Genomic DNA, 23,715 nt, shown 5'->3' on the forward strand with positions numbered 1-23,715 from the left:
CCTGCTATCATTGGTCGGGTATCTCTTGATTTTCTACTCGTTTTAGCATGGCGTTCGTTTATGGTTTGTAGTTGTTCTTCAACTATTCACATTATATTCCTCAGAAAATCCCCTCGCATTTGTTCGAATCTGTAAATCAATTCCATCATGCTAGGCTTTACTCACACTATGCTAGCTTTCCCGGTACAAATGGCAGACCTGCACTGAGGCCTCCATCAACAGCCCAGGCTTGTCCATTGACATAACTGCTCTCGTTTGTTGCCAAAAACAAGGCTACTCTCGCAACTTCGTCGGCTACCGCACCTCTCATCAAAGGGTTTAGCTGACCGATCTTGCCTACACTTCCTCTTGCCCTTGCTGCTTTGTACATTTCTGCTGTCATACCAGTTTCAATGATGCCTGGGCAGATGGCGTTGCAACGAATACTCGTGCCGGCGAGTTGGTAGGCCGAGGTTTGGGTTATACTGATGACAGCGGCCTTGGAGGCGGAATAGTCTGTGGGGCCAGCATTGGAGCGTAAGCCAGCTACGGAGGCTGTGTTGATGATAGACCCGCTCGGGTTGGGTTTGTTCTGCATCATGGCATTGGCAGCATGTTTTGTTGCCAGGAAGACACTGATGGCGGTCAGTATACCAGGTTCAAAATGTGAATACTCCAGGGAGACACGGCGACTGACCTCAAAGCGTTCACTTTCATAGTCCTCATGAACTCTTCCTCTGACTTTCCTTGCTTCTTTCCCACCTCGTAGACCCTCTCCATGGTACCATTTATACCAGCATTCGCAAAGAAAACATCGAGTCTTCCCCACTTGTCCAAGGCCAACTTCACAACAGCCTTGACATGCTCCTCGTCTCCTGCATCAACCTTCTTCACGATAACTTCGGTGCCCGAGTAGAGCTTCTCGATATCTTGCTTCCAGTTGTCCAGGTTTGATGTGTCAAAGTCGGATAGGATCAGTGCCTTTGCGCCTGCACTTGCGAACTCGTAGGCCGATGCTCTGCCAATACCTAGAGCACTGTTGCAACCAGTGATGATGCAGACTTTGTCCTTGAGACGCGGCGAGCTGGGTGGAGATGCAATCGTCGGGATGCCAGGGAAGGACGAGCCACCACCGATGGTCTGGGGTGTCGGTGGTGGTGTGAGGGAGAGGGTCTTCTTAGGAGCGGCAGTCATTATGATGGTGGATTCAGTAATTGTATTCGGTAGCTAGAGATGCGATTGCTATAGAAGAGGAAACTCTGTTCAAGTGCAGATGTTGGTCCAAGTTGATTGAGGATGGATCAACCCCGCAAAATAGCTGGCCACCGAGGTGGATGCAAAGGAGCTCTGATGCCGAGGTTGCTTTCAACTTGAGCGTCGCGCCGTTCTCTATGTTTTCGAGCGATAGGATCTTCGACATGGATTTGATATCATAAGTAGCCCAGCCACAGTGATATCCACCTTGCCATGGCCGACTTGGGCGAACATGCTCTGCTGCTAACGATTCGACCCTTGGACCGCAGATTCATCGTCACGGCTTGCATCGCCAACACGTGTCTCTACCACCTTACGGGTCTTTGCCTGAGCTTGGTCATGGTGATAGTGCTGGACTGTATGGTATGCATAGTGTCAGTCACTACAGTCCAGAGAATATCATCTGTACGAGACCAGTCATGATCCAAGGACTGTGACACTGTATAGTCGGTGTGGGCTGATGAGATGGCTCCTTGAAGATAGGGTCAGGGTGGTGGACCTGGCAATGTCGACATGGGCGGATCTCGAGAGCGGAAATGACGGAATGGCCCACGAGTCAGTACCTAGTCACCAGGCTTGAGGCACAGTCATTCGCCATGGCATCCCCCTCCCTGACCCTCACACCGACAGTCCTATATACACGACATGGTTAGCCAAGGCAGTGGAAATGGTGGAGGAGGGGCCGTCATCGACAAACTCGACTACCACCCTGGACGACCGCTACTGCGCACCGATGACGAGGCCGAATCATCAGGCAGACCCAGCGCCGAACACAGTTATGCCGGCAGCTTCTTCGAACAGGTTGCCGAGGGCATCCAGAAGCGCGACAGACAGAAGATGCAGGTGCAATTGTCTCGTTATCTCACCTTTGCCTGGGCCATCATCAACTGGTATGTAGGAAGGCTTTGTCAAGAGGAGCGTGACTGATGCATGCGTGTAGCCTGGTCGCCGGATCCATCACCTGCTTCTCGGTATACGCCCCCTTGTTCCAAAAACGTCTGCACTACACGCAGTTGCGCGTCAACACCATCTCCATCACAGCCGAATTGGCCATGTACCTACCCGTTCCCATCTTCGGCTTCCTCTGCGATCGCTACGGTCCCGGCATCCCCTCCCTCCTGTCAGGCTGTTTTGCTGGCTTCGGCTATGTCCTGGCAGCCTTCACCTATCGCAACCCCGACTGGCCGTTCGCCGTCATGGTCTTCTCCTTCGTCTGGGTCGGCATGGCTACCAGCTGCATGTATCTGAGTGCCGTCACCACCTGCGCAAAGAACTTTGGAAGAGGGAAACACAAGGGTCTTGCCCTGGCTCTGCCGATCGCCGCTTTTGGTTTGAGCGGCATGTGGGAGAGCCAGGTTGGCAGTCGCCTGCTGTATGAGAAGAAGCCCGACGGCACTCCGGGAGACATCGACGTCTTCCGCTTCTTCATCTTCCTCGGATGCACCCTATTTGCAGCCGGCGCCGTCGGCTTCTTCTTGCTGAGGATCATTGACGAGGATGAGATGATTGACCAAGCAATTGAAGAGTTGGAACAAAGTGGTCTGCTTGAAGACAGCGCCTTTTTCAGAAGGGGCCAGCACCAGCATCACCACGAATCTTACGGCGCTGTCGAGGAAGAGGACGACGAGGAGGAGCGTCAACGGAAAGAGGAGGAAGCTCGCAAGAAGACGTGGCTGCTCAACGAGGAGACTAGTCGCTTCCTCTCTGACAGGTCCATGTGGCTGCTCGCTGGTGGCTTCTTCCTGGTCACCGGTCCTGGTGAAGCCTTTATCAACAACCTCGGAACCGTCATTGGTACCCTCTACCCACCGACTATGCCCGACGAGGAGATTCCTACAAGCGCTGCTACTCACGTGTCTATCGTCGCCATCACCTCTACTATTGCTCGTATACTGACAGGTACTCTGTCGGATTTGTTTGCTCCTACATCCGCACCTCACCAGCACCGCAGAGGTCCGAATTCGCTCATGTCTTCCATGGCCACGTTGCCTGGTATGGATGCTGCAGAACCTCCGAAACGACTGGAGATTTCTCGCATTACCTTCTTGCTCATCTTTTCTCTCATCATGTCTATCGGCCAGGCCGTTCTTGCCTCGGGTGTCATTCAAGATCATGGCGAACGCTTCTGGTGGGTCAGCGCTGCAGTTGGTGCTGGATACGGTGCTGTTTTCAGTCTGACTCCCATCATCACTTCGGTCGTTTGGGGCGTTGAGAATTTTGGCACAAACTGGGCATGTGTCGCGACTGTGCCAGCGTTGGGTGCGACGCTCTGGGGCTTGCTTTACAGTGCCGTCTACCAATACGCGGCCAACGACAATGTCGAGGCAAGTAGTGAGTTGTGTTTCGGTCGCGCATGTTACGCCCCGACATTTTGGGCCATGGCAGTTAGTGTTTGGGTAGCATGCCTCTTGTGGCTTTATGCATGGCGGGGTCCTGGCGGCTGGTATAGGCGTGGTATCGTCGTTTAGTTGGCTTCTCGTTTCCAAGCACAGCATATGGAGGTTGCATTCTCGTTCTTCATCAATCTCGCCGTTAAATTTATTTTCATTTTATACTGTAATCGGTCCTTGTCAATTCCTAGTCGGCCCATCGACTTGCCCGCGTCATCCTCTCGTGGTTGCTTTATCGCTGTCTGGTGACGACTCAAGAGCCATTGGCCAAGAAGCTTGTTTGCAAAAGCCCGAGCTCCAGCTTAAGTGTAGAACAAAAGCCTCCTGACACCACGACAAACAATCGAAATTTCTAGCAAATCGTCACAAGAAACTATACGAAGAATCGTAATGCTGTGATGGCAGACTCGACGACAAGTCAACGCGCAGAAGAGCTGGTGACGCAGGCCAAAACATGTATTGAACAACGCCAACTCCAGAAAGCAACACAATTAGCCAAGGAAGCAGCTTCACTGGCACCTACCAATCAAAACGTCCAGGCCTTGATTCAATACCTATCAAAGGAAGATTCCGCTGGAAGCCAGATTCTCCCGCTCATCAAAAGCTATGTGGAACATGGAAACGAAAGCGACGGCCGCGAAGCTGTAAGGCTATTGAAGCAGCAGGCTGCTGTGCCTAGCGATCACGTTACCGATATCGCTCACCTACTATTCGACCATGATGGCAAGCCAACAGAAGTTAGGGACGAATTGACTGGAGCCTTCGTGATCAATTCCGCCGCAGCACGTAAACAACTTGCCAACAGGATTCAAGTCGGCACAGAAGCGACCCGTTACTTCCGTCTACTCTGGAGACGTGGTCAATACAGTTTCAACAGCATCCTTCCGGTTCTCTTGGACGCGGATGCCTGGCCTACTTCAGAAATCCAGACTCAGGCCAAGCGAGATGCCTTCTTACTCGCTCTGGGCAAACTCCTGGACCCAGCATTAGAGCATGGAGAGTGGAGCATGACCCTGATCGCCAGATTGCTCACTAGTAATGCGCATGATATGGCAGGTCTCATTGATCGCGACGCTTTCGAAATTGTACTAGCACAACTTGACATCCGCCTCAACACCAAGATTAGAGCACAGGCAACTTTGGCTGTTGCAAAACTTCTTGAAGAAACACGCGAGGAGGGTGAAACAATATTCACCGAATACGTCACTAAATCTGTCTCGAAAGGTCACAACGATGAACTGATTGTGGCTTTCTCCGCAGCAGCTTCGGTGTTCCCTCTCGTGCCGCAGACCGTGGCCAAACTGTTTCTGACACCTGGATTCCTCGAAGGGCTGGTACCTGTTCTTGAAAGAAATACAATGGGACAGAGGTAAGACTTTGCCAAGACTCAGGGCATATGAGCTACACTGACACTATGCACAGAACGTCACATCGTCTCGAACAGGCAGCTATGGAGTTGATGAGTGCGGCATGTGTAGACAAGGCATGCAGGGAGAGCATTGCCAAGATCGCATATAACTGGCTCGACGATGTAGCACATACAAGTACAGAAGCAGAGGCTGCCAGCATGGCTGCACTGGTATTGGCAAAGATACCGTAAGCGTCCTTGAGCTTTATCTGGGACACGCACAACTGACCACCTGCAGGCCAAAACCAGACTCAGAACAGTCTTCAGTGACACATGCAGACGACCTCTCGTCTCTGCTCGTGAAACTTACAATGAATGCTAGCAGCCCGGCAGAACATCAGAGCTCAATCGAAGGGTTGGCATATACATCGCTCCAACCCAAAATCAAAGCCGAGATTGTGTCTAACACTGCCTTGCTCAAGAAGCTGATTGAACGTCTTAAGTCCACGACTACAGCTGATCCATGTACCTTTGGAATCTTGACCATTTTCTCGAATCTGGTTTCCTACCGCCCAGCCCAGAGCGAAGAGCAGCAGAAGATATCACAACTGAGAAACTACGCAGAGGCCAAGAAGCCCGAGGAGAAGGATCCATTGGACGACGATGAGCAAGTATCAGCAAGATGCAAGACAGTGTTGGACGCCGACCTCGTACCAGTCCTTGTGGCAGCGGCTAGAAGCCACTACACTGTGACGATACTGGGCATTGCAGCCAAGATACTGCATTCACTCGCCCGCGAGCAAAAGTATCGTGGCAAACTTGCACAACAAGGAGCTGTAAAGCTGCTCCTACAAACTATTGATCGACTCCAGACACCGACCGGTCCTGCCTCGTCATCCGATTCGGCAGAAGCAGCCATCCATATCGCTGCACACGCACTCGCCCGCATTCTGATATCTGTTAACCCTCAGCATGTCTTTAGTCGCGCTATGCCCGCCATCTCCGCTCTACGTCCTTTGGTTCTTCTTCTCACCCCCGACACCACATCTGACACTCGCGACTTACTTCCAGTCTTTGAATCTCTGCTCGCTCTGACCAATCTTGCCTCGTTGGAAGACGATGCAGTCAAAGACGCTCTCCTTCGTCAAGCCTGGCAACCCACCGAAGACCTCTTACTATCAACCAACAAACTGGTCCAACGCGCAGCCGTAGAACTCGTCTGCAACCTTATGGCCTCACCCGCTGGTGTCGCAAAATATGCCGATGGCAGTGCTGCTGCAAAACATCGCCTACACGTGCTTCTGGCTTTGGCAGACGCAGAAGACCTAGCTACGAGACGCGCTGCTGGCGGCGCGCTCGCTATGCTAACCGAATGGGATGCTGCTGCAAAAGCAGTACTTGAACACGAGCGTGGTGTTGGTATCCTGCTGGACATGTGTGGCGACGACAGTGATGAGATCAAGCATCGAGGCTTGGTTTGTATCCTCAACACTATTTCTGCACCTGGAGAAATCGGCACGCTCGGAATGAGTAAGGTGAAGGAGCAGAACGGACTTGAGGAGATCAAAAGCGCATTGCGCGAGTGCAGAGATACGAATGTCATGTCCATCGGTGTTGAGGTCCTCAAAGCAATCATGGCCGAGGACAAGAACAGGGGTAAAGCCATCACGCAAGAACAAGGGTCAGTTGCTGAGAAAAAGGGGCAGTCTATTTGTGGCAGCTGCGATTGATTGTTCTTGCATGGTTTAGAGCTTAGCATCTGCATTTGTGGCTTGGACATGCTCTTCGAACTACAGCATTGGCATCTTGTAAACAAACTTTGATCGTAAATTCATAATAGGTGCATTGCGTCGCCGGGGGCCTTGCACCTTCCCTGTAGCCTCAACCTTATCAAGCCTCCAATCCGACCAGACCCATGGAATAGTCATACAGTCATGTGGACCGCCGTTGAAGAGAGGTCGCATTTCCCTTGCACGTAGTCAACTGATCTGTGACTAGGTATTGCAGGGACTGATCAAATCTCCAATGACGTCGGGTAAGTCATACAGAGCTGGAGCTTCCAGAACCAGCACCTGTAAGATGGAGGATGTCTTGAGTCATTGCTCTCGCCTGTGACTACACTCGGTGAAGAGAGTACTATGTCTTTCGGCAGCTTCTCTCTTGTGGAGGCCAGCACTATCGAGTCAACGGAAATGGCCGATAGTGGAAACCTCGAGGTCAGACAACTATCTCTGGCATCCAGATCTGAAGTTGTGGTCCGGAGAGTCATTGGATTGGGCAGGTGGGCCGGGTCAAGCAGCCATTTGAAGGCTGATAGCGGAGTGCATGTTGGCGAACGATTCCATCTCAAGCCGACTGATCGTCGTTTGAAGCCTCACGAGCTTCGCGGATCGATTCGGCCTCGTCAATAAAGGCGTATGTGCTTCGTCTCCGAGGAGGTGGCCTGGAAGAGTGTTGGTATCTCGACGTGTGAAGTATGTTCAAGAGGTTCGCTCACGTTTCGTCAGGTCTGCTCACTGCTCCCACCGAAAAAGGTCTATCCTCGACCATTGTAGAGCCCGACTCACGCCAAACCTTGCTCCATCGACTTGGCTTGACAACCTGTTCGTATGTGACCTCGAAGTCTGTGATGTGTTGGATGGTGCCGAGCTCGATGTCGTCCTCCTTTTTCGATAGGCGAAACAGTTTTCTCTTCGGTCCTTCGATTGTGGTTTCGTTGGTCCCCTTGAACTTCGCTATCTGACTCCCATTACTGGCTACTGCTTCAAGCTGAGATATCCTGCCTCCACTCAAGCTTCCCCATGAGGTAGGAGACTCTCCAGTCTTGTCCTTATCAGAGCCCATCATAAGCGCAGCACCGTTGTATACCGATGTGGAGTGCGTGGTGGAGTCTTCCATGACAGTTTCAAAAGGCGAGACGAGAGGTCGGAAAGACGGCAGTGATGCTGTGACCATACTCCATAGAATTGTGGCCTGAAGCCATACAACTGGCTTGACTAATGCAATGCCTCGATCATGAGTATCACGCAACGACTTGTTCAGATAGTACAAATGGAGGATCGTGAAGGCGATGACAGGAAGCCTGGCAGCGAAGGTTCCAATGATGACGGTTTTGTGCTTGGGGTTGAGCAGAATCCTGCATATGAGGACTATCGGGACAAGAACTAGGGCCAGCTCTGCCAAAACGTCAAGTGACTTGATGACGATCCATCTGGTGAGCTACAGGAAGATCAGCTGTCGTCATCCGCCAGCTGTGGTTGAGAGTAACTTACCAGCTTCGGGCATACGTCCTTAGACTTAAAGTACCATCCAGATTGGCAATTGATGGTCAGAAGCAGAATACTAATTACTCCAAAAACCAGGTTGACGACGACCAAAGCATCGCATATAAGCTGGTTGAATTTCTCTTGACCATAGAACAAGCGACGAGTAAACAAGGTTAACGAGGTTTTGGCCAAATAGTGGACGACGAAAAAAAGGACAAGCCTCGTGTAGGTGCTCTGGAGCTTGTCAGAAATATCTTCTCATGCACTGACACCAGCCGGGAAACTTACTTCTGTAAGCGTTTCTTGATGTTTGTGCTGTATGGTACTCGACGAATCTCCGAGACCGTTTTCGAGAGCAAGAAACACAAAGGAGTGTTGGACAACACTTGCGAGAGTCGACACCAGTATGGCGGCATCGTCAAAACCATACATGCCGCGACGGAGAGTAAAGCGGACCCCACTGCAGAGAAGCCCATATGTCAAACTGAGAATGCAGACGACCCATACGACACCTGCATGATTTGTGGGGGTCAACTCGGCGAAGTAGTAGACATCCGGCGGCAGGACATCTTTAGGAAGGGCTGTGTGGTTACCCATACCAAGTGTCAGATGTCGTGAGGGCGTACGCAGTACTCATTGAAGGTCGAGGTTAATGAAGATGATAAGGTGCGTGTTGACATGAGACATCAAAAGCTTGCGTTGTCTTTCTAGAACAATTAAGCGGCAACGCCAGCCGCTGTGACTCGCATGATGATGATGAAGACGTTGGTCGTGGCTTCCTCGATGGTCACTTGCCTCTCCACTGTATTCAGCCGCAGAGCCCGTGATTATTGTATGACTGAGCCGATTAAGTGTGTAGTACTACATGGAGACGGTTCTGTAATATCATTAATGCCCATCGAGACTGCGTGTCTCTAAAGTCATCTTGGTCTATGGTTGGCAAGAAGTTATGTTGACGCCTACACGGCCAACTTCTCCGCAAACGCAACGGTCGAAGCCACATTCGATGCAAACGTTGTCAGCTTGATGCCAAAGGGGAATGGGACGTCCATGCAGAATCAAATAATGTGCTGGCAGAAATGGTACCTCTAGTGCTAGGAGGCTGGATCACACAACGGCTGTCAGCTTTGAGCGGCTTCTAATGCATGACAATATTGCGAATGAGTCGAATTGCTGAACTAGCAGGAGCTGTTACGCTCATACCGGACCTCTCAGCCAAGACGGAGCAGGGTCGTGGCAAATAATCCGGTGTTTACTAACTGTAGGATCTGCGACTCAAGTCGCATCTTGATCTTCTAAAATCCCAGCTCTCCGGGCTCATCGATGCGATGCAGGAGGAATCCATACAGAAGGCTTCTAGCGTTGAGGTTACACAACAGAGGAAAGGGAATTTTCTCAGGCCGACTGCTGTACGAGGAGACAGCTCTCGCAGTGGATACGACGATAGCGGAAGCGTGAAGGACAAGATAAGGCCCATCTCGTCGGGGTTTTCGAGACCTAGGTTGCTTAGCACGTCATCAACCTATCAGTCTACATCACCAGCAGCTAAGAGTCCTTATCGACCGGAATGGGCTCAAGATGCAGAGGATGTGGCCGTGCCGCCAGCAATTTTGAATGAGGATGGATCGCCAGAAGACCTCAAAGACATGTTGAGGATGGGTAGAACACAGGAAATGAGGGTGAGTCTGATTCCTCATGAGTAGCTAATTAGTTCAGCTCGCTGACTTACTTGATTAGAGAGTGTTCCGACAGTTCTCGCTGATATCTTTCGGTTGCCTGTGAGACACGCCGACCATGCCTCGCAAGATTCTGTGACTGACAATAGCATTCAGATCGCAAGGTACATGGGAGTATATTTTACTGTATGTTATCAGAGCGTACTAGCTAGAAGATAGCTAACACGCACCAGTAACAACAACCAAGCTCTTGAAGCCGGCGGAAGTGCACTTTTGTTCTGGTCGTGTATGTATGCCCTCAACGACAGAGAACGTACCACTGATGTAAGCAGATGTCTGGTCATTCGCAGGCTCTCTGCTCGTTACAGCGTCGTTGGCCGAGATGTGCTCGATGTAAGTTCACAAAGAACACTCGATGAGGCAAGACTGATTTCACGTAGGTTGCCGAGTTCGGCTGGTCAATACTTTTGGGTATCTGAATTCGCCAGTGAACGCTGGCAACAGATCCTGTCGTACATAACAGGGTGGATGCAACTTGTCGGCTGGATGTGTGGTAATGCCTCAGGTATTTTCCTGACGGGCTCGCTGTTTCAATCGGTCATAACCATATACCGCCCAGCTAATGGCGAGCTGTTGTGGGAGACCATTGTATTCCTTGTTCCAGTTGTCGCTCTGGTAATTCTAGCCAACATATACGGTGGCCGTACGATAGCAATCCTGCAGAACATCTCGATGTCAGTCCATGTTCTTGCTCTGATTGCAATGGTTGGTAAGTTGGCGTCACGGACCCCCCACAAGGCAAACACTTATCAGGCTTCAGCAATTTTGGGTGTGCTCTCGCCACACATACCAGCAAAAAGAGCGCTGCTACAAGTTGAGAACACCGAGTGGTCTACTACAGCTCTGGCGATGGTTGCTGGTCAAGCAAATGCCAACTTTAGCTGTTTTTGTGAGTATTCTGCCTGTTGAAGGTTCGTGTGGCTGACTCCGACAGACAGTGACTGTCCGATACACCTTTCCGAAGAAGTGCAGAATGCCGCCGTTGTTGTACCCAAAGCTACGATGCGAAGCAGCTATATAAGTGGAGCGCTTGGCCTGATAGCGGTGACAACATTCGCTTTCTGCGTTCCGAGTGTGACAGCAGCTCTTGACCATCCAACCGGCTACTCACTGCTCTACGTTCTGCAATTATCAGTGCCGAACGGTGTGATAGTGTGCATTCTTCTGACATTCATTGCGCTGATCGGCGCAAGCAGTATCGGGTTTGCCGCGACGACCGCGAGAATCACCTATGCCTTTGCGAGAGATTCCGGCCTTCCTTTCTCACAGTGGATCAGCAAGGTTCACAAGGGACGACTGATGCCTATGAACGCTGTCTTCTTGACTGCGGCTGTCAGTGTACTGCTGTCGCTGATAAATCTCGGATCCACGACTGCTTTTTATGGCATTGTAAGTGTTATGCCATTGAGATCTGGACGACCGCAGACTAAGAGAGCACAGGTGGGACTCGGACAGGCCACGCAATCGATGTCGTACATAATTTCCATCATGTGCGTGTTGTATCGAAGAATCAAGTCTCCAGAGCAACTTCCTCCAGCGAGATGGTCGTTGGGTCGTTCTTGGGGTCCTATCATTAATGTGTTTGCTATTGTAAGTGTACACTATCCCATGCCCAGAATCCGTTACTTCGAGCGCAGTCCGATCCGGGTGATACAGGATGCCAGTGAAGCTTAACTTCAGTGAAGCGTGCTAATCATACCTTTATTACTAGCTTTTCTCGGTCAACTGCTTTATCTGGTCGCTGTCACCTCCGACCTTACCGGTCACACCGACAAACTTCAATGTAGCTGGCGCGTTGATTTTGGGGATTTTCATCCTGATGCTGGTGACGTATTACTTCAGGAGAAAGATATACGTCGGACCAGTAGCACGCACAAGGGACACGCCTAGCTGGAACTTGAGCCAGTTGGGTACTGGGCAGAACATTCAATTTGTGACGATTCCGGAAGAGGTGTGATAGAGAACTTTAGAATCTTTAAAAAGAGCTTGTGCGGCGGTCTGATTCAATGGTTGCAGACTTCTTTTCTTTCCCTCAGTTGCTTCTAAGAGGCTACGGATGAGCCGTGGTGCACAGCAAACTGTGGATCCCTGTTCTACAAAGCTGCCGCTCCGGTTCGAGGCGGCCCGTGCCAAAGGTGGCTGGCGGTATTTGATAAGTCCTGAAAGATCAGGGACCAGAGCATCTTGGTAAGTGAGAATATCGGTTGTGGCTCCATAAAAGCGCACGTTTCGCAGAAACAAATAGGCTGTTGGTTATATCTGATGCTCAAGCATTTCGCAACTTGCAAGCATCTGAGTCGGGTAAACCATCTGCCGAATGCGAAGCCTCTGAGCTCCACTTTCACATTCGTGCGTAGCTCTTGCCAAGTTGGGCGGGGAACAGATACCACATGGAAGTGAGGCACTTGAGTGCCAGATGCCACTCCCCAACATGTGGTTTGGAGCTCTCGGCTTCCCAACGTCTTTGCAGGGTGCGTTAGATCTCGAATGGCGTAATTACCCATACATCCGCAAAATACTGCCAGCCTAACTTGTGGGCCAAATCCTCCTCGACCACTGCACAGGTCTCAGGTACCTAAAACGTGACTAGACAACGAGATGGAGCTGCCAAATCACGATTGGGTCTGATGGAACAAAAAGCAGCGTGCGAATTTTGACGTGAACATGTTGATGGCTGTAACAGAGTCCGAGCACCATAGTCCTGTAGCCCAATTATACGGCCAATCAAAGAGGGCGAGGATTTGGATCGTTCCTCCGGACGAGTACCGAACAATTCAACAAGGTTAGCGGCTGCGATGCGAGATGATTCCCCGGCGAGCACCGAGAGATTTGTAGGTGGTGATCGTCTTGAAAGGTCGAATGCGGACATTTCGAAGTCGTAAAGCGTGACATGAGTAACTCTAAATCGGACTGACTAGCTGACGAAAAAGCACCATGCCCGATTAGGTTCAAGCAGAAATGCGCGCGCAGTGACCTCTTAGAAGATCGATACGCCATTTGTGTAGCTCCTACAAGGCTCGTTCTCCAAAAAAACGTGGTCAACAGAGGCTAGGATGATCACGATTGGCTGTACACAGGTGAGATTGGAATCGACGGTCGCCCATCTGGCCATGCCTACGTCAATGCCTCAAGCAGTCGGACAGTCCACATGCAATGAGCACCTAATACCTCAACCTTCGCCAAAAGCATCTTGTTTAGGGATATGCATCGACAATGTGTGGCATGCGATTTACCTCGGTCATACTGTTTATGGAGATGAAGTGTCAGAGCCTCTAGTATTTGTGCAGTCAAAATTTGGTCGATGTAAGATGCACCTACCAGGCACGATTGCACCCAGGATGATGGCTAAGGTTACTGCTTAAAGATCGCTAGTGGCCCCCACTCCCTGTGCAACGTCGCTGCAGGTGCGAGCATGAGTGCATGCGGTTTTCGAGTTGCCTATCTCCAAGTTGAGGCTTAGGAGAGCAGGAGCCAGAGATGGTTCCTTCAAATATGCTTCCCGCTGCCCACTCAGTTCGCAGCTCGAGAGGCAACCAAGAAGGTTCCCAAACATCGGTCTTGTTGAGATATGCAACAAAATGTTCATCAACATCCAGTTCCCGTCTGATACGCAAAAGGGTCACCTACGACGAGCCATCCGGTCACAAGCTGCTCTGAGCAGTGCTGACTGCCGAAAGAGCACTATTGCTGCCAAAACGGCTACGAACTCCAATGATCCCGAGGCTATACAGAAGCTTGTGAGAGTGCGTAGGAGAAGCAAAGCAAAGGCCATCAAGGCTGAACCGGAAGCACACAATGACGCTTTGATCTTGATCCAGTCGAACCATAGTTCTTCGAGTTCTACTTCATCAAGTCCTGTAGAGCCAAGCCACTCTCTCGTACCATCACTCGGCCAATGGAACACTCAGCACGATCCATTTCTATCTCTACCCTATGGCGATGCGTGGCATCCAACGATACCTCGGCTCGTTGACATATGTGACTATTCCAGGTCCTCGTTCTCGAAGTTATGACTAACTGTTTCCGTAGACTTGACCTATTATGCCCCTGACGTCCAAGATCCGATCTACGCCTCCGACCGACCAGTTATTCGCAGAGACTTGTGGCCCGAAGCGTTGTCGCACAGTGCGCTTTTCTTCGCGAGTCTGCTTGTAGCGACCTCTCATGCCTCCTTCGAACAGACGCCGGAAGTCCTGGCATACTTTCGCTTCCAGGCAATGCGGAACGTTCAAGCTGTTCTTGATTTATCCGCAGGGTTCAACACAAGCGATCGACTGATCGCAGCAGTATGTCTACTATCTGGTTGGGAGTTCTCGCTTGGTGACAAGACTTCGGCAAAGGCACATATGGCCGGACTCAAGACGATGGTGAATCTTCGTGGAGGCTTCCATGATGCTGACTTTCCACCGGTAATCCGTCGCCTTGTTAGCTTCGTCACTTACGATCAACCATGGTTTGCTGGAATTGAGCCTGTCTTCGTACCTCATGGACTCAAACATGATTCCCCTGGTGACGTGCTCGGTCTGGATCTGCCCCTTGGTTTTGCATTGTTGATTCAGCCCAACGGTCTTTGCTCAGTCGCCCCATCCACCCTGGGGTTCGTCTCTGAGATCAACGCAGTCATGAAGAGAAGTCGACATAGGAGATATGCTTTGCTAGACCTCCAATCACGTCTTACCGAGTACAACTTCTTGGACAACATGGTTGGCAACTTTTGCCCGATTCACAGCTCTGTCGATGATACGATCTTGGTTCAGGCCGAAACACACGTCAAGCTTGCTCTGCTGTGTCTCGTCGCTCATCTTCAGGGCGATGATCTCGAACAGCAATGGGACCTGAGCAAGTTCCTCGTCTCCAGTGTGCTCGTCAACACGATATACGCTGACATAGGAGCGTGGGCTCTGTTTTTGATATGCAGCACAGCCCAGATACGTTCACCCATACTGCTAGATGGACTCGAGATGTTACTTTCAAGTCTCTCTATTACGAACTGGTCATTAGCCGATCAGACACTTCGCCGGTACCTATTCCCGGACAGTCTCGACGGCGCCGCAAGAGCGTTGTGGGGCCAACTAACGCCAAACAAACCGACTATGCCTGAGTATAATAACTTGTCCAGATTCCACGTTACCACATACAGACGCGATCAGCAGCTGCTGTTCTGAAATTATGCTCATGGTAGGACAACGATCAAAATATCAGCAACGCTCCACCAACATCCGCGTTATCATGAGCTAGACTCTACCACGATACATTGCCGACTCACAGTATTCATACCGGCGGTCCTAGCGTCTGCTGTACCATGCACAATTGATTTTGTCATACTGTACCGCGGCGGCCTAGCTGCCTACGTCGAGCGACATGTAGACGGTATGTCGTTGTCAGATCACCTGTCCAACGAGCTGTTCGGCTGGCGAAACCACCGCTCGTCCCAGACGCGCGAAGACTTTACCGAGCCATGTCACACTGCACAATGCTAAAAATGAATCGAGGCTATATTTAGCTATGGAAGATGAGATTTGAAGAGGAGAACAGAGACTATGGATTCAGATCAGTAATAGCGGCTCTTGATGGCATCAGCAGCCTTTTCCGCAATCGCATAAACGGTCGCAGTAAGATGACCGCAGACCTGGAAGGGAATAACAGATGCATCAATGACACGCACGTTGTCAACACCATACACCAGAAGATCGGTATCGACCACGCCACCAAGATCTTGGGCCATCATGGCAGCAGTAGCAATATAATGATAGTTTGAGCGATCTGAAAAGCAATTAGCATCATGTAAGATATATCACGGTTTCAATGTTACACTTACAACCATCTTTAATGGCTTGAGCCCATGTCTCATTAGAAGCGTTCAGGGGCACACTTTGGAGCCCAGGGCTGAGTTCCTCGGTGACAACATCACATAGAGCCTCAGAGCCAGCCAGTTTCCGCACGGCTTTGGCGGTACCGATCTGCTGCTTGAGATCGTAGTCGAGCTGGAAGTAGTTCGGGTTGATAGCTGCCGGAGTTGTGGAGTTGTTGGACTGGATGTGGACATTACCACGAGAGAACGGCAGCAGACCCCAGTACGAGAAAGCCATCTGATTCTCACCAGGACTGACCAAAATTTCCGAGATTGGAATCTGATCTTTGAAGATGAGGTCGTAGTGGATCATGAACAGTTTCTCCATGACTTTCTGGTCGAGAATGCCACCTGAAGCTTCAACAACGGTGGCGGCGTATTGGAGTAGCGAGTCTCTGACCGTACAGTTCAAGTCATATGTGTCGTTCCCGAAGATATCCCCGACGCTGAAGTGGCCGACGTAATCTGCAGTACCCGAGAAGCTGGTGTTGGAGCTATACACTCCAGCACCAGTAGTCTGATCCTGGAGATTTTCTCCTACGAAAGGGAGATCGACTTTGACATCGATACCATGTTGCTCTAGAATACTGTTCCTTGTCAATTATCGCATGACATCCTATAGACACAAAGTACTTACGCAGGGTTGCCGATGCCGGATAACTCGAGAATTAGGGGCGATCTCAGAGCGCCAGCAGACAGGATCACCTCCTTCTTAGCACTGATTGTTCTGCGCTTTCCAGCAGAATCAGTAAATTGTACTCCATCAGCTCGAGGTGTTGAGTTTGTTGAGGTCTCATCCCAAGTGATGCGCTGCACGAAGGAGTTTGTATAGAGGTCCAGATTAGTTCTATTCTGGATAGGCAGATAGTAGGCACGACCGGCGTCTTCACGAACGTTAAGCTCTCGATCAACGGTCGCTGGGTAGCGAGTGAAGCCACGCATATCGCCACCATTGGATTCTGCTCTGTATGGCAGTCCAAGTGATGTGTATGTCGCGTTGATCAGCGAGGTAACGCTCTTACCCAGAAGTCCAGTGTTCCAACCAGTCTTGAGAGGTCCAGTGGTGCCATGGACCTCAATATCGTAGGCGGCCCCATTTAAACACTGATCCTCGGTCGGAATTTGAAATCTCTCGCTACGCTTGTAGAATGGCAACAAGCTCTCCCAGTTCCAGCCTACGTTTCCGAGATGCTCCCAAGCGTTGATTTGAGCTTTCTGGGCACGCAAGTACGCCATGCCTTTCGCTCGTTAGTAATATTCGTGACATATACAGCGATAAACTCACCGTTGATGGTACTTGTTCCACCCAGTGCCTTGCCGGCTCTCAGTGTCTGAGTTTTGTTTCCAGCATATGCCTGTGGTGCACTTTCGTATTGCCAGTCAATGTCCGTTCCAAAAGACAGCCCATAGCCATACACGTCGGTCACATTCTTGTTGTCGAAGACCAAATCACCAGCCTCAATGACCGCGACAGATGTATATGAGTTTTCAGACAATCGATTCGCGATGACCAGGCCAGCCGTACCGCCGCCAACGATCACGAAGTCGTATACGCCTCCACTATCTGCTGCAACTTCGGCAGCTGAAGAGTCGGATGCTGTCTTGCAGCCGATGATGCTGGGACTTTCGCAGGTCTGTTCGCTATCGGGAGTAAAGTTCCCAACTGGTGAAGTCGTCGAAGCAGTGCTGTCGGCTGTCGAAACACCGCTCGAGATTGTGACCGTTTGTGAAGAAGCCACACTATAAGAAGTGACCCCATATCCAAGAGATGCGAGAGATGCGGCAGATGCGGCGCTAGAAGGCGCTTGTATAGATGCAGAAGCTGCATCAACTATAGAAGAAGACACACCGCTTCCTTGAGGAGCTATGTTCCCGTTTGCGGATCCTTGTTCATCAGAGATAGTCCCGCTGTTATAGCCAGGCGCTTCATCGTCTGTAGGTGTAAAACTAGAATCGGACGCAGACGAGCCACTGTCGTATGCTGGTGCTTCGGTATAAGATGAGCCACCGTTGTGACCGTGCGAGAAGATATCACCAAGCAGATGATGTCCACCAAATAGACCTCCGTTTAGTAAGGAAAGTGTTGGCAGCGCCAGCGCTGGAGTAACAAGAGACAATGCAGCGATGGAGCACCGCATGACTACTCAAGGACGGAACGACAGAATGAGGCAGTGAATGGAATGGAATGATCTGCTGTGCTGGACGCCGCAACCCCTCAGGTTATGTACTGACTTGACCTTTGTCCGAGGAACGACTCTTCCGTGATTTTTAGGAGCAAATCTGTAACGCATTAGTGTTGCATGCCCCTCAGCTTGAGGCTTGCATCGAGTTTCACGGCCAGAAATGGCAATGCTTTGAGGGATGTCTGCGATGATCGAACGTCAACGTCAACACAGCGTGTGAAGCCCATCGCTGAACAACATCAAATGAGATATGATCACCATCAATGGCGATTTGGGCGCAGCAAACATGAGGCGCGATAGAACGAACGAATGGCTGTCATGGCGTGTTCGAAGCTTGGCGTTTCAAATGACCTACTGTTACAGACCCCTGGTCCTACCATGCGGAGATAGTGTTTCGAGAACGCAAACTGAACTAGAGTGTACACAGTGTATCAGTTATGACGATCATCGTGGATGTTATGGTGGCGAGGAATCTTGTTCCGGAGTTGCGAAGAGGTTGGTGGATCGGCCAGAGACTTCTGCAAATACAGCAAACGACCTGTTCTGCTGTGACGCGTTCAACATGTGTCCTCGCAAACATCTCGATGGAAATACAATGTTGCCGTCTTCAAACGAGGCAATCGCTCCGACGTGGACGTCAGCAGTAACTGTGTCCGACTCGCAGGCCTTCTATCATGATACCTGAACCAGAGACGACATCGGTTGAGAAGTCGTCAGTGTAAGATTGGGGCAAGTCTTGTTCATCATACACTCAACTAAGTTTTACGGCCGACTCGGAGCGATTCTGTATGAAAGATCCTCCGCGTAAATGACCTTACGTCCGTCAGGATACAGGCAGACTTGAGCGGACGATGCTATGCTGCGCGTGGGAGATCCGACGGCGTCGTGTTCTTCCGCGACCTTACCCAATGCGGATGACACTGCGAGAAGTACCTATACATCTGGTATGACATTCTCAAAACAAAGCTACGGATTGTATAGACATTGAAGCCATTGCTTGCGAAGATGTATAAGTAGTGCTGCTCAAAGACATGGCAATACATATTCAACATCAGCACTCATACCAAAGAAATAAATTCTCAATCTATCTTCTACCAAATCTATCAGCTGCCCGTCACAATGTGCTGCAGGCGTCGCTCCAACAGAAAAACCCTGACAATGGCCGAGCTGGCTCAGAATCTACTAGCCACAGCCACAGCTTCTCGTACTGTTGAGCCCCTTGGTCCTCCTCCGGCCTATGAGCACATCGAGAAAGATGCCAAGGACATCAACAACGACACGAGTGTCCAGGCGACAGAGGTTATTGACACCAAAATGCTGTCCAAGATGCAAGGTGCTCCCAAATACACAACCATATATACCGACGTCGACTCCTCGTCGAACTTGGCAATTCCCATTGCCAAGTCAACGTGCCAGAGCAGATGCGCAGCAAAGCGTGAACGCAAACGCGAGCAGAAGCAGATCAAGCGCAGGTATCGCGAGGAGAAGCGTGAGCTTCGAGCTGAATATCGAGATGAGAGAAGGACCATGCAAAGAGACCGCTCCGGTCCCATTGGCATGCTTATCAAGGGTGTATCGAGTCTGATGAAGCAATGAAGAGGCGCTGTGTCGAGCGGTGTCTGAATCTTGGAATGTCTGTTATGATTATGATTTATAGCACGGTGCCTCTTGTCCGGAGTTTGAGTGCCTCTTGCTAGCCTAATTTAAATGAATCAGCAGTTTGCCAGATCACCCATGTGTCTCTTTGCTTTCTTTGCAATGTCCTTAGTCTCTTCGCATGGCGAGACCTCGCTAATGTTTCCGAAGCGGTTTCCCCAGCTCCTCCATCTATCCATCTCAAATCCATTCCACTCTTTCTTCGGATACTTGTTTCCCGCTTGTGCAACCTTGCCCTCATAGCTTCTCTGATCTTTGCTTTGTTTTCTTAGCACTTCACCAGCGTACAGGATCCACATGGCAGCCGCCCGTACTGTGGCCTCGGGCACATCATCCTTGTCTTCCAAGGCAGCTCTCAATGCCCAGATGGCATACAAGGAGAAGTCAAGTGGATCTGAGCTGTCGAACGCGGATGCAGTAGCTGTGACGCGGGCAGCGAACGCGTTCGCATTCGCCCAATTATTTGCGGCTTCTTCTTCTTTCTGTGCAGCACTTTCGTCGTAGTTCCAGCGCTCGCGAATTTGACGGCCAAAGAGTGGCAGCGAAGACCAGGATACTGTCTGGCCTTCGACATCGCCGACGTTCGTGTCACGCTCGCGGAGAGCTTTGAGAAATGAGACAAGTTTCTCTTGCGACTCGGAGTCCGCCGCGGTTTGCGAGGCGGTAAGACCTAGGGCATCCCAGGAACGGATAAGCTTGTCTTCTGTTGACGACGAGTCGGGAGTGGAGATGAAGTTGTTGATTGCCTCATCGAGCGAAGATTTGTCGTTGAGGAAGGATTGGAGAGTTGAATACTCGGTTGATTCTGAGGTGCTTGATGGGAAATCCATGATGGGCGATACGTGGTACGAGCGAAAAGAGGTTCGTTTCCAGAGACCTACCTTAGTCGCGTTACCTGTACGGAGAGGTAAGATTTCCTGCTGCTTGCTGCCAATTCAGTGTTGACGATGACGTACCTCTCATCCGCACCCTGCCGAAGAAGCGTGGTACCTACCTCCTAGGTATTCTTGGATCAACCAAAATATAGCTGGTGGGTGAACACGGCTATGGCTTGCTGGATCGTGATATCTTTCATCCAACACTATTCTCATATCAGGGGAGTATTTGCACAGCATCGTGATGCTCAACTCGTCGAGAGAGACAGTCTCCGACAGTGTGACGCAATTTCTGGTTGCCATCAGGATGACCCTGTCTGTAAATACAAGTCTCTCTTGCATGTATATATGCTACTGTGTCCGATCAGATACGTCGGCTACGTACTCGCTAGAAAATGTCAGATTCATTCGGGGAAGATCCAGTCCGATCATGATGTTGGTGGTCGAGACACAACAAAGCAGTTGTGTAGAGTCCCTGATCACTCTGAGAGCGGCGTGATGAGCCCACTCAAGTCGAGACCGAACGATGTGAATAAAACACGAAGCAACAACTTGGACCAGCCATATCGTCATGCAATTATGCAACTATCCTACGCAACTACAGGTTCAAGCTGTAGGGAAATCTAACTTGCGATGCAGCCTGCTCACAATCTCGATAAAGTCTGGCTCGTTCTGGGCGTTCAATACACCGTGACGAATGAAGAAGTCGAGCAAAACAACGGCACAGTTCGGCTTAAACTCGCCAGCCTTGAGTTTCTCCTTCAACTCATCAACACCCATCAAGTAGAATTGCTCCACCTCGTCATCTGATGGCCTAGGCTCAACATCTTGAGGCAGCTCAAGGTCGAAGATGTATTGACACTCGGGTTGCAGTAGTCGTGTCTCGCCTCCAGCGCGTGAGTCTCTGATGTGAAAATACGTGACAGCGCCAGCTGAATGTGCCTTTTCGCGGACTAGATTTTCCGGGAGCGAGGCCTCCTCGCTAGCCTCACGCACACAGCAGAGCTGAGGAGTTTCACCAGTGGCCATACCACCTGCGACGGTATTGTCAAGCATACCGGGATATGTAGACTTGGTCTTTGAGCGACGTGGTGTCCAGATCTTGAGTTCGCCGGACTCGGACTTTGTGTAAGCAGTCATGTGAATACCGTAGGTGACTATGCCAAACAGAGCACTGGCTGCACGTTCGATGCTGAACAGCAGTTCTCTGGCTGGTGCAGGTCCGTAAACTGGATAGAGTTCGTTTCTCCAGCCTTTCAGGATAGAGAAGTGGCCGATCTCGCGCATAGCTGCTGTGGTTCTTGCGAGAATAGCGCTGCGGGCAGGCTCGTCTTCACCAGCCTTTAGAGTGAGAGTTCGCTCATCATCGTCCAATTCCCATTCCTCAAGGCCACGCAATACTTCAGCGACAGAGGGTAGGATATAGCCAAGAGTGGTGTCAGGATGTGCAGCGACACGAAGATGGTAGTATGTTGAGATGTGATTCAGGTAAAGCTGAGGTGTGGATTGGAAGTAGGGGAAGCTGTCGCACTCGTTGACAAGGTCGATATTCGATTTGGGGTTTGACTCGTCAATTGGTCGTGGATCCAACGAATTGATGAGTTCGTCACTGTCAAGTCGAGCATGAGGTTTGGACTCTGCCTCAGTGGGTTGTGTGTCTGTAGCATCGGATGGCTTGTCTAGAGAAGGTGGTGACATCGAGGGCAACGACGGCAACATATCCCGCATTTTATTCAAGGAGAACATATCCATGATACTCGCGTGATTGGAAAGATAAGCGACGATGATGGTGCATACAGCGAACGCCGAGGCTTCGTCACGGTGGATTCGAGAAGTTGCGAGAGCTCAGAGCTCGCCCCACAATCTTTTGAGCCTTGATAAATTTACAGGAGTCTGTCGACAGGAGGTCCGCGCCATGTCTACTCATTCATCCTACAAGTTAAGTCTGTGACTATAGCGCAATATAATGTTTGGCCTTCTCATCGCTGGACGTCCGGTAGACGCGCAACCACAGGCAATCTCCCAAACGCAATACGCCTTCCAGGTTCCTTCGCGACCAGCCTTCAATCATATCGCCGTCTTCTCCCTACCGGGAAACGAGCTGCCACCCGATGCCGCCGCCGCTATCTTCATCCAAATCCCACCCTCGACCGAGTTCAAGCTAGTTGGCGCCGTCTCGTCGCTGAGACCATCCACCATGTTCAAGATCAACACGGGAAACAATGTCGTCCCTGGCGCTGCAGAGGACGATCTCATGTTGGATGAGGCCCCAGAAGGGGTCGAAGTAGGGGGACCCGCCATTGTCGTTGGCATGGAAATACAACCTGCTGCACAGGTCAAAGCCCTGCTAGCAGAGCAGAAGGCGAACTCATCGCAGATGGTGCGATCAAATCTATCAGCCACCGCCTCTCCAGTTACGACAAAGATACTCGCTCAGCGCATCATTGCCAACGCTTTCAATTTCCTTGCGTCATTCGGTAGCGATACTGTCCCGCTCAAGGCCTTTGAAGCCTGGTGGTCCAAATTCGAAAGCAAGGTCAACAACGATCCAAGTTTCTTGGAGCGTCCTCAAGACTGAGCCGTCCTCAAAAATCGATTTGCCGCCTCGGGTCGCACATCTCGCTTATTTCGTTGCCCAGTTGGGCGAATACCGAGACGCGTTGGGTGAGAGCGGACTTGCTCCCCACCAGTGCTCGTGCCAATGGGTGGAGAGTTCCTTCACCTTTTTCCGTTTCAGCGTCTGATACAGCCTCACTTCTCCATCTACCTGCCCCGTTTATATCCGCTGGCTATGATGCTCGGCAATGTGATGTGATCGGCTGCTATGGAGACTGTGTGGTCGATGTCACGATTATCATTGGTTGAGGTACTAAAAGAATGGCTGTGTGCATGCATACGCAATCTCAAGAGTGATTCAGAATTTCACCGTGTAGTAATTATAACGGCACACCGAAGGAGCATGGAGGTGTCAATAGCGCGACTTGCGGCGATCCTTGCTCCTGCATGTTGGACCTGAGCTGACGTGCATGCACGCCAAGCACGTGCCTGATCTTCGTCGCATAAACACTGGAGATCCATCTCGTTCACATTTTAACATCCCCAAGCTAGAGGACATCGTCGTGGTAAACCTGTTCATCACTATGCTATCTAGCATATACATCACAAACATGCTCTGAT

General features: G+C 50.8%; 12 protein-coding genes across 12 annotated transcripts; 7 read left to right on the top strand and 5 right to left on the bottom strand.

Annotated features, from left to right (window-relative positions):
- Positions 1–166: 166 nt before the first annotated feature.
- On the bottom strand, positions 167–1,173 carry AUEXF2481DRAFT_64255 (uncharacterized protein; the record flags this gene model as incomplete). Its single annotated transcript, XM_013489575.1, has 2 exons — positions 167–614; positions 677–1,173. The coding sequence occupies 2 exons, from the start codon at positions 1,171–1,173 to the stop codon at positions 167–169; spliced, it is 945 nt and encodes a 314-aa protein (XP_013345029.1).
- Positions 1,174–2,070: 897 nt separating this feature from the next.
- Positions 2,071–3,701, top strand: AUEXF2481DRAFT_64272 (uncharacterized protein; the record flags this gene model as incomplete). The annotated part of the gene is made up of 2 exons (XM_013489578.1): positions 2,071–2,123; positions 2,174–3,701. 2 exons carry the CDS (start codon positions 2,071–2,073, stop codon positions 3,699–3,701), a joined length of 1,581 nt encoding a protein of 526 aa, XP_013345032.1.
- Positions 3,702–4,021: 320 nt separating this feature from the next.
- AUEXF2481DRAFT_4083 (uncharacterized protein) lies at positions 4,022–6,701 on the top strand (the record flags this gene model as incomplete). The annotated part of the gene is made up of 3 exons (XM_013489385.1): positions 4,022–4,992; positions 5,046–5,219; positions 5,270–6,701. 3 exons carry the CDS (start codon positions 4,022–4,024, stop codon positions 6,699–6,701), a joined length of 2,577 nt encoding a protein of 858 aa, XP_013344839.1.
- A 616-nt stretch (positions 6,702–7,317) lies between these two features.
- On the bottom strand, positions 7,318–8,834 carry AUEXF2481DRAFT_28538 (uncharacterized protein; the record flags this gene model as incomplete). Its single annotated transcript, XM_013489460.1, has 4 exons — positions 7,318–7,414; positions 7,469–8,190; positions 8,244–8,471; positions 8,526–8,834. The coding sequence occupies 4 exons, from the start codon at positions 8,832–8,834 to the stop codon at positions 7,318–7,320; spliced, it is 1,356 nt and encodes a 451-aa protein (XP_013344914.1).
- Positions 8,835–9,565: 731 nt separating this feature from the next.
- Positions 9,566–11,930, top strand: AUEXF2481DRAFT_4085 (uncharacterized protein; the record flags this gene model as incomplete). The annotated part of the gene is made up of 10 exons (XM_013489386.1): positions 9,566–9,916; positions 9,975–10,015; positions 10,070–10,099; positions 10,147–10,199; positions 10,246–10,306; positions 10,354–10,682; positions 10,734–10,862; positions 10,908–11,362; positions 11,414–11,563; positions 11,685–11,930. 10 exons carry the CDS (start codon positions 9,566–9,568, stop codon positions 11,928–11,930), a joined length of 1,845 nt encoding a protein of 614 aa, XP_013344840.1.
- A 1,621-nt stretch (positions 11,931–13,551) lies between these two features.
- AUEXF2481DRAFT_87980 (uncharacterized protein) lies at positions 13,552–15,217 on the top strand (the record flags this gene model as incomplete). Its single annotated transcript, XM_013489631.1, has 2 exons — positions 13,552–13,951; positions 14,003–15,217. 2 exons carry the CDS (start codon positions 13,552–13,554, stop codon positions 15,136–15,138), a joined length of 1,536 nt encoding a protein of 511 aa, XP_013345085.1. The 3' UTR covers positions 15,139–15,217.
- A 307-nt stretch (positions 15,218–15,524) lies between these two features.
- AUEXF2481DRAFT_4087 (GMC oxidoreductase) lies at positions 15,525–17,962 on the bottom strand (the record flags this gene model as incomplete). Its single annotated transcript, XM_013489387.1, has 4 exons — positions 15,525–15,736; positions 15,792–16,411; positions 16,462–17,062; positions 17,110–17,962. 4 exons carry the CDS (start codon positions 17,960–17,962, stop codon positions 15,525–15,527), a joined length of 2,286 nt encoding a protein of 761 aa, XP_013344841.1.
- Positions 17,963–19,126: 1,164 nt separating this feature from the next.
- On the top strand, positions 19,127–19,603 carry AUEXF2481DRAFT_28542 (uncharacterized protein; the record flags this gene model as incomplete). The annotated part of the gene is made up of 1 exon (XM_013489461.1): positions 19,127–19,603. The coding sequence occupies one exon, from the start codon at positions 19,127–19,129 to the stop codon at positions 19,601–19,603; it is 477 nt and encodes a 158-aa protein (XP_013344915.1).
- A 58-nt stretch (positions 19,604–19,661) lies between these two features.
- AUEXF2481DRAFT_648386 (uncharacterized protein) lies at positions 19,662–20,885 on the bottom strand. Its single transcript, XM_013489712.1, has 2 exons — positions 20,620–20,885; positions 19,662–20,558 (listed from the first exon to the last, which is right to left on the bottom strand). The coding sequence occupies exons 1-2, from the start codon at positions 20,624–20,626 to the stop codon at positions 19,720–19,722; spliced, it is 846 nt and encodes a 281-aa protein (XP_013345166.1). The 5' UTR covers positions 20,627–20,885; the 3' UTR covers positions 19,662–19,719.
- AUEXF2481DRAFT_648373 (uncharacterized protein) lies at positions 20,602–21,271 on the top strand. Its single transcript, XM_013489713.1, has one exon. The coding sequence runs from the start codon at positions 20,710–20,712 to the stop codon at positions 21,163–21,165; it is 456 nt and encodes a 151-aa protein (XP_013345167.1). The 5' UTR covers positions 20,602–20,709; the 3' UTR covers positions 21,166–21,271.
- On the bottom strand, positions 20,693–22,266 carry AUEXF2481DRAFT_38877 (uncharacterized protein). The gene has a single exon (XM_013489537.1). It carries the CDS (start codon positions 22,234–22,236, stop codon positions 21,145–21,147), a length of 1,092 nt encoding a protein of 363 aa, XP_013344991.1. The 5' UTR covers positions 22,237–22,266; the 3' UTR covers positions 20,693–21,144.
- Positions 22,267–22,383: 117 nt separating this feature from the next.
- Positions 22,384–23,424, top strand: AUEXF2481DRAFT_648384 (uncharacterized protein). The gene has a single exon (XM_013489714.1). It carries the CDS (start codon positions 22,505–22,507, stop codon positions 23,114–23,116), a length of 612 nt encoding a protein of 203 aa, XP_013345168.1. The 5' UTR covers positions 22,384–22,504; the 3' UTR covers positions 23,117–23,424.
- The last annotated feature ends 291 nt before the right edge of the window (positions 23,425–23,715 follow it).

The sequence above is a fragment of the Aureobasidium subglaciale genome, assembly GCF_000721755.1.
Source record: "Aureobasidium subglaciale EXF-2481 unplaced genomic scaffold scaffold_7, whole genome shotgun sequence".
NCBI classification, from domain to species: domain Eukaryota; kingdom Fungi; phylum Ascomycota; class Dothideomycetes; order Dothideales; family Saccotheciaceae; genus Aureobasidium; species Aureobasidium subglaciale.

Bases quoted from the DNA above. Each gene is read 5' to 3' on its own strand.
- AUEXF2481DRAFT_38877 (XM_013489537.1), bottom strand. From the start codon at position 22,236: ATGTCACCACCTTCTCTAGACAAGCCATCCGATGCTACAGACACACAA.
- AUEXF2481DRAFT_648384 (XM_013489714.1), top strand. From the start codon at position 22,505: ATGTTTGGCCTTCTCATCGCTGGACGTCCGGTAGACGCGCAACCACAG.
- AUEXF2481DRAFT_648373 (XM_013489713.1), top strand. From the start codon at position 20,710: ATGGCTTGCTGGATCGTGATATCTTTCATCCAACACTATTCTCATATC.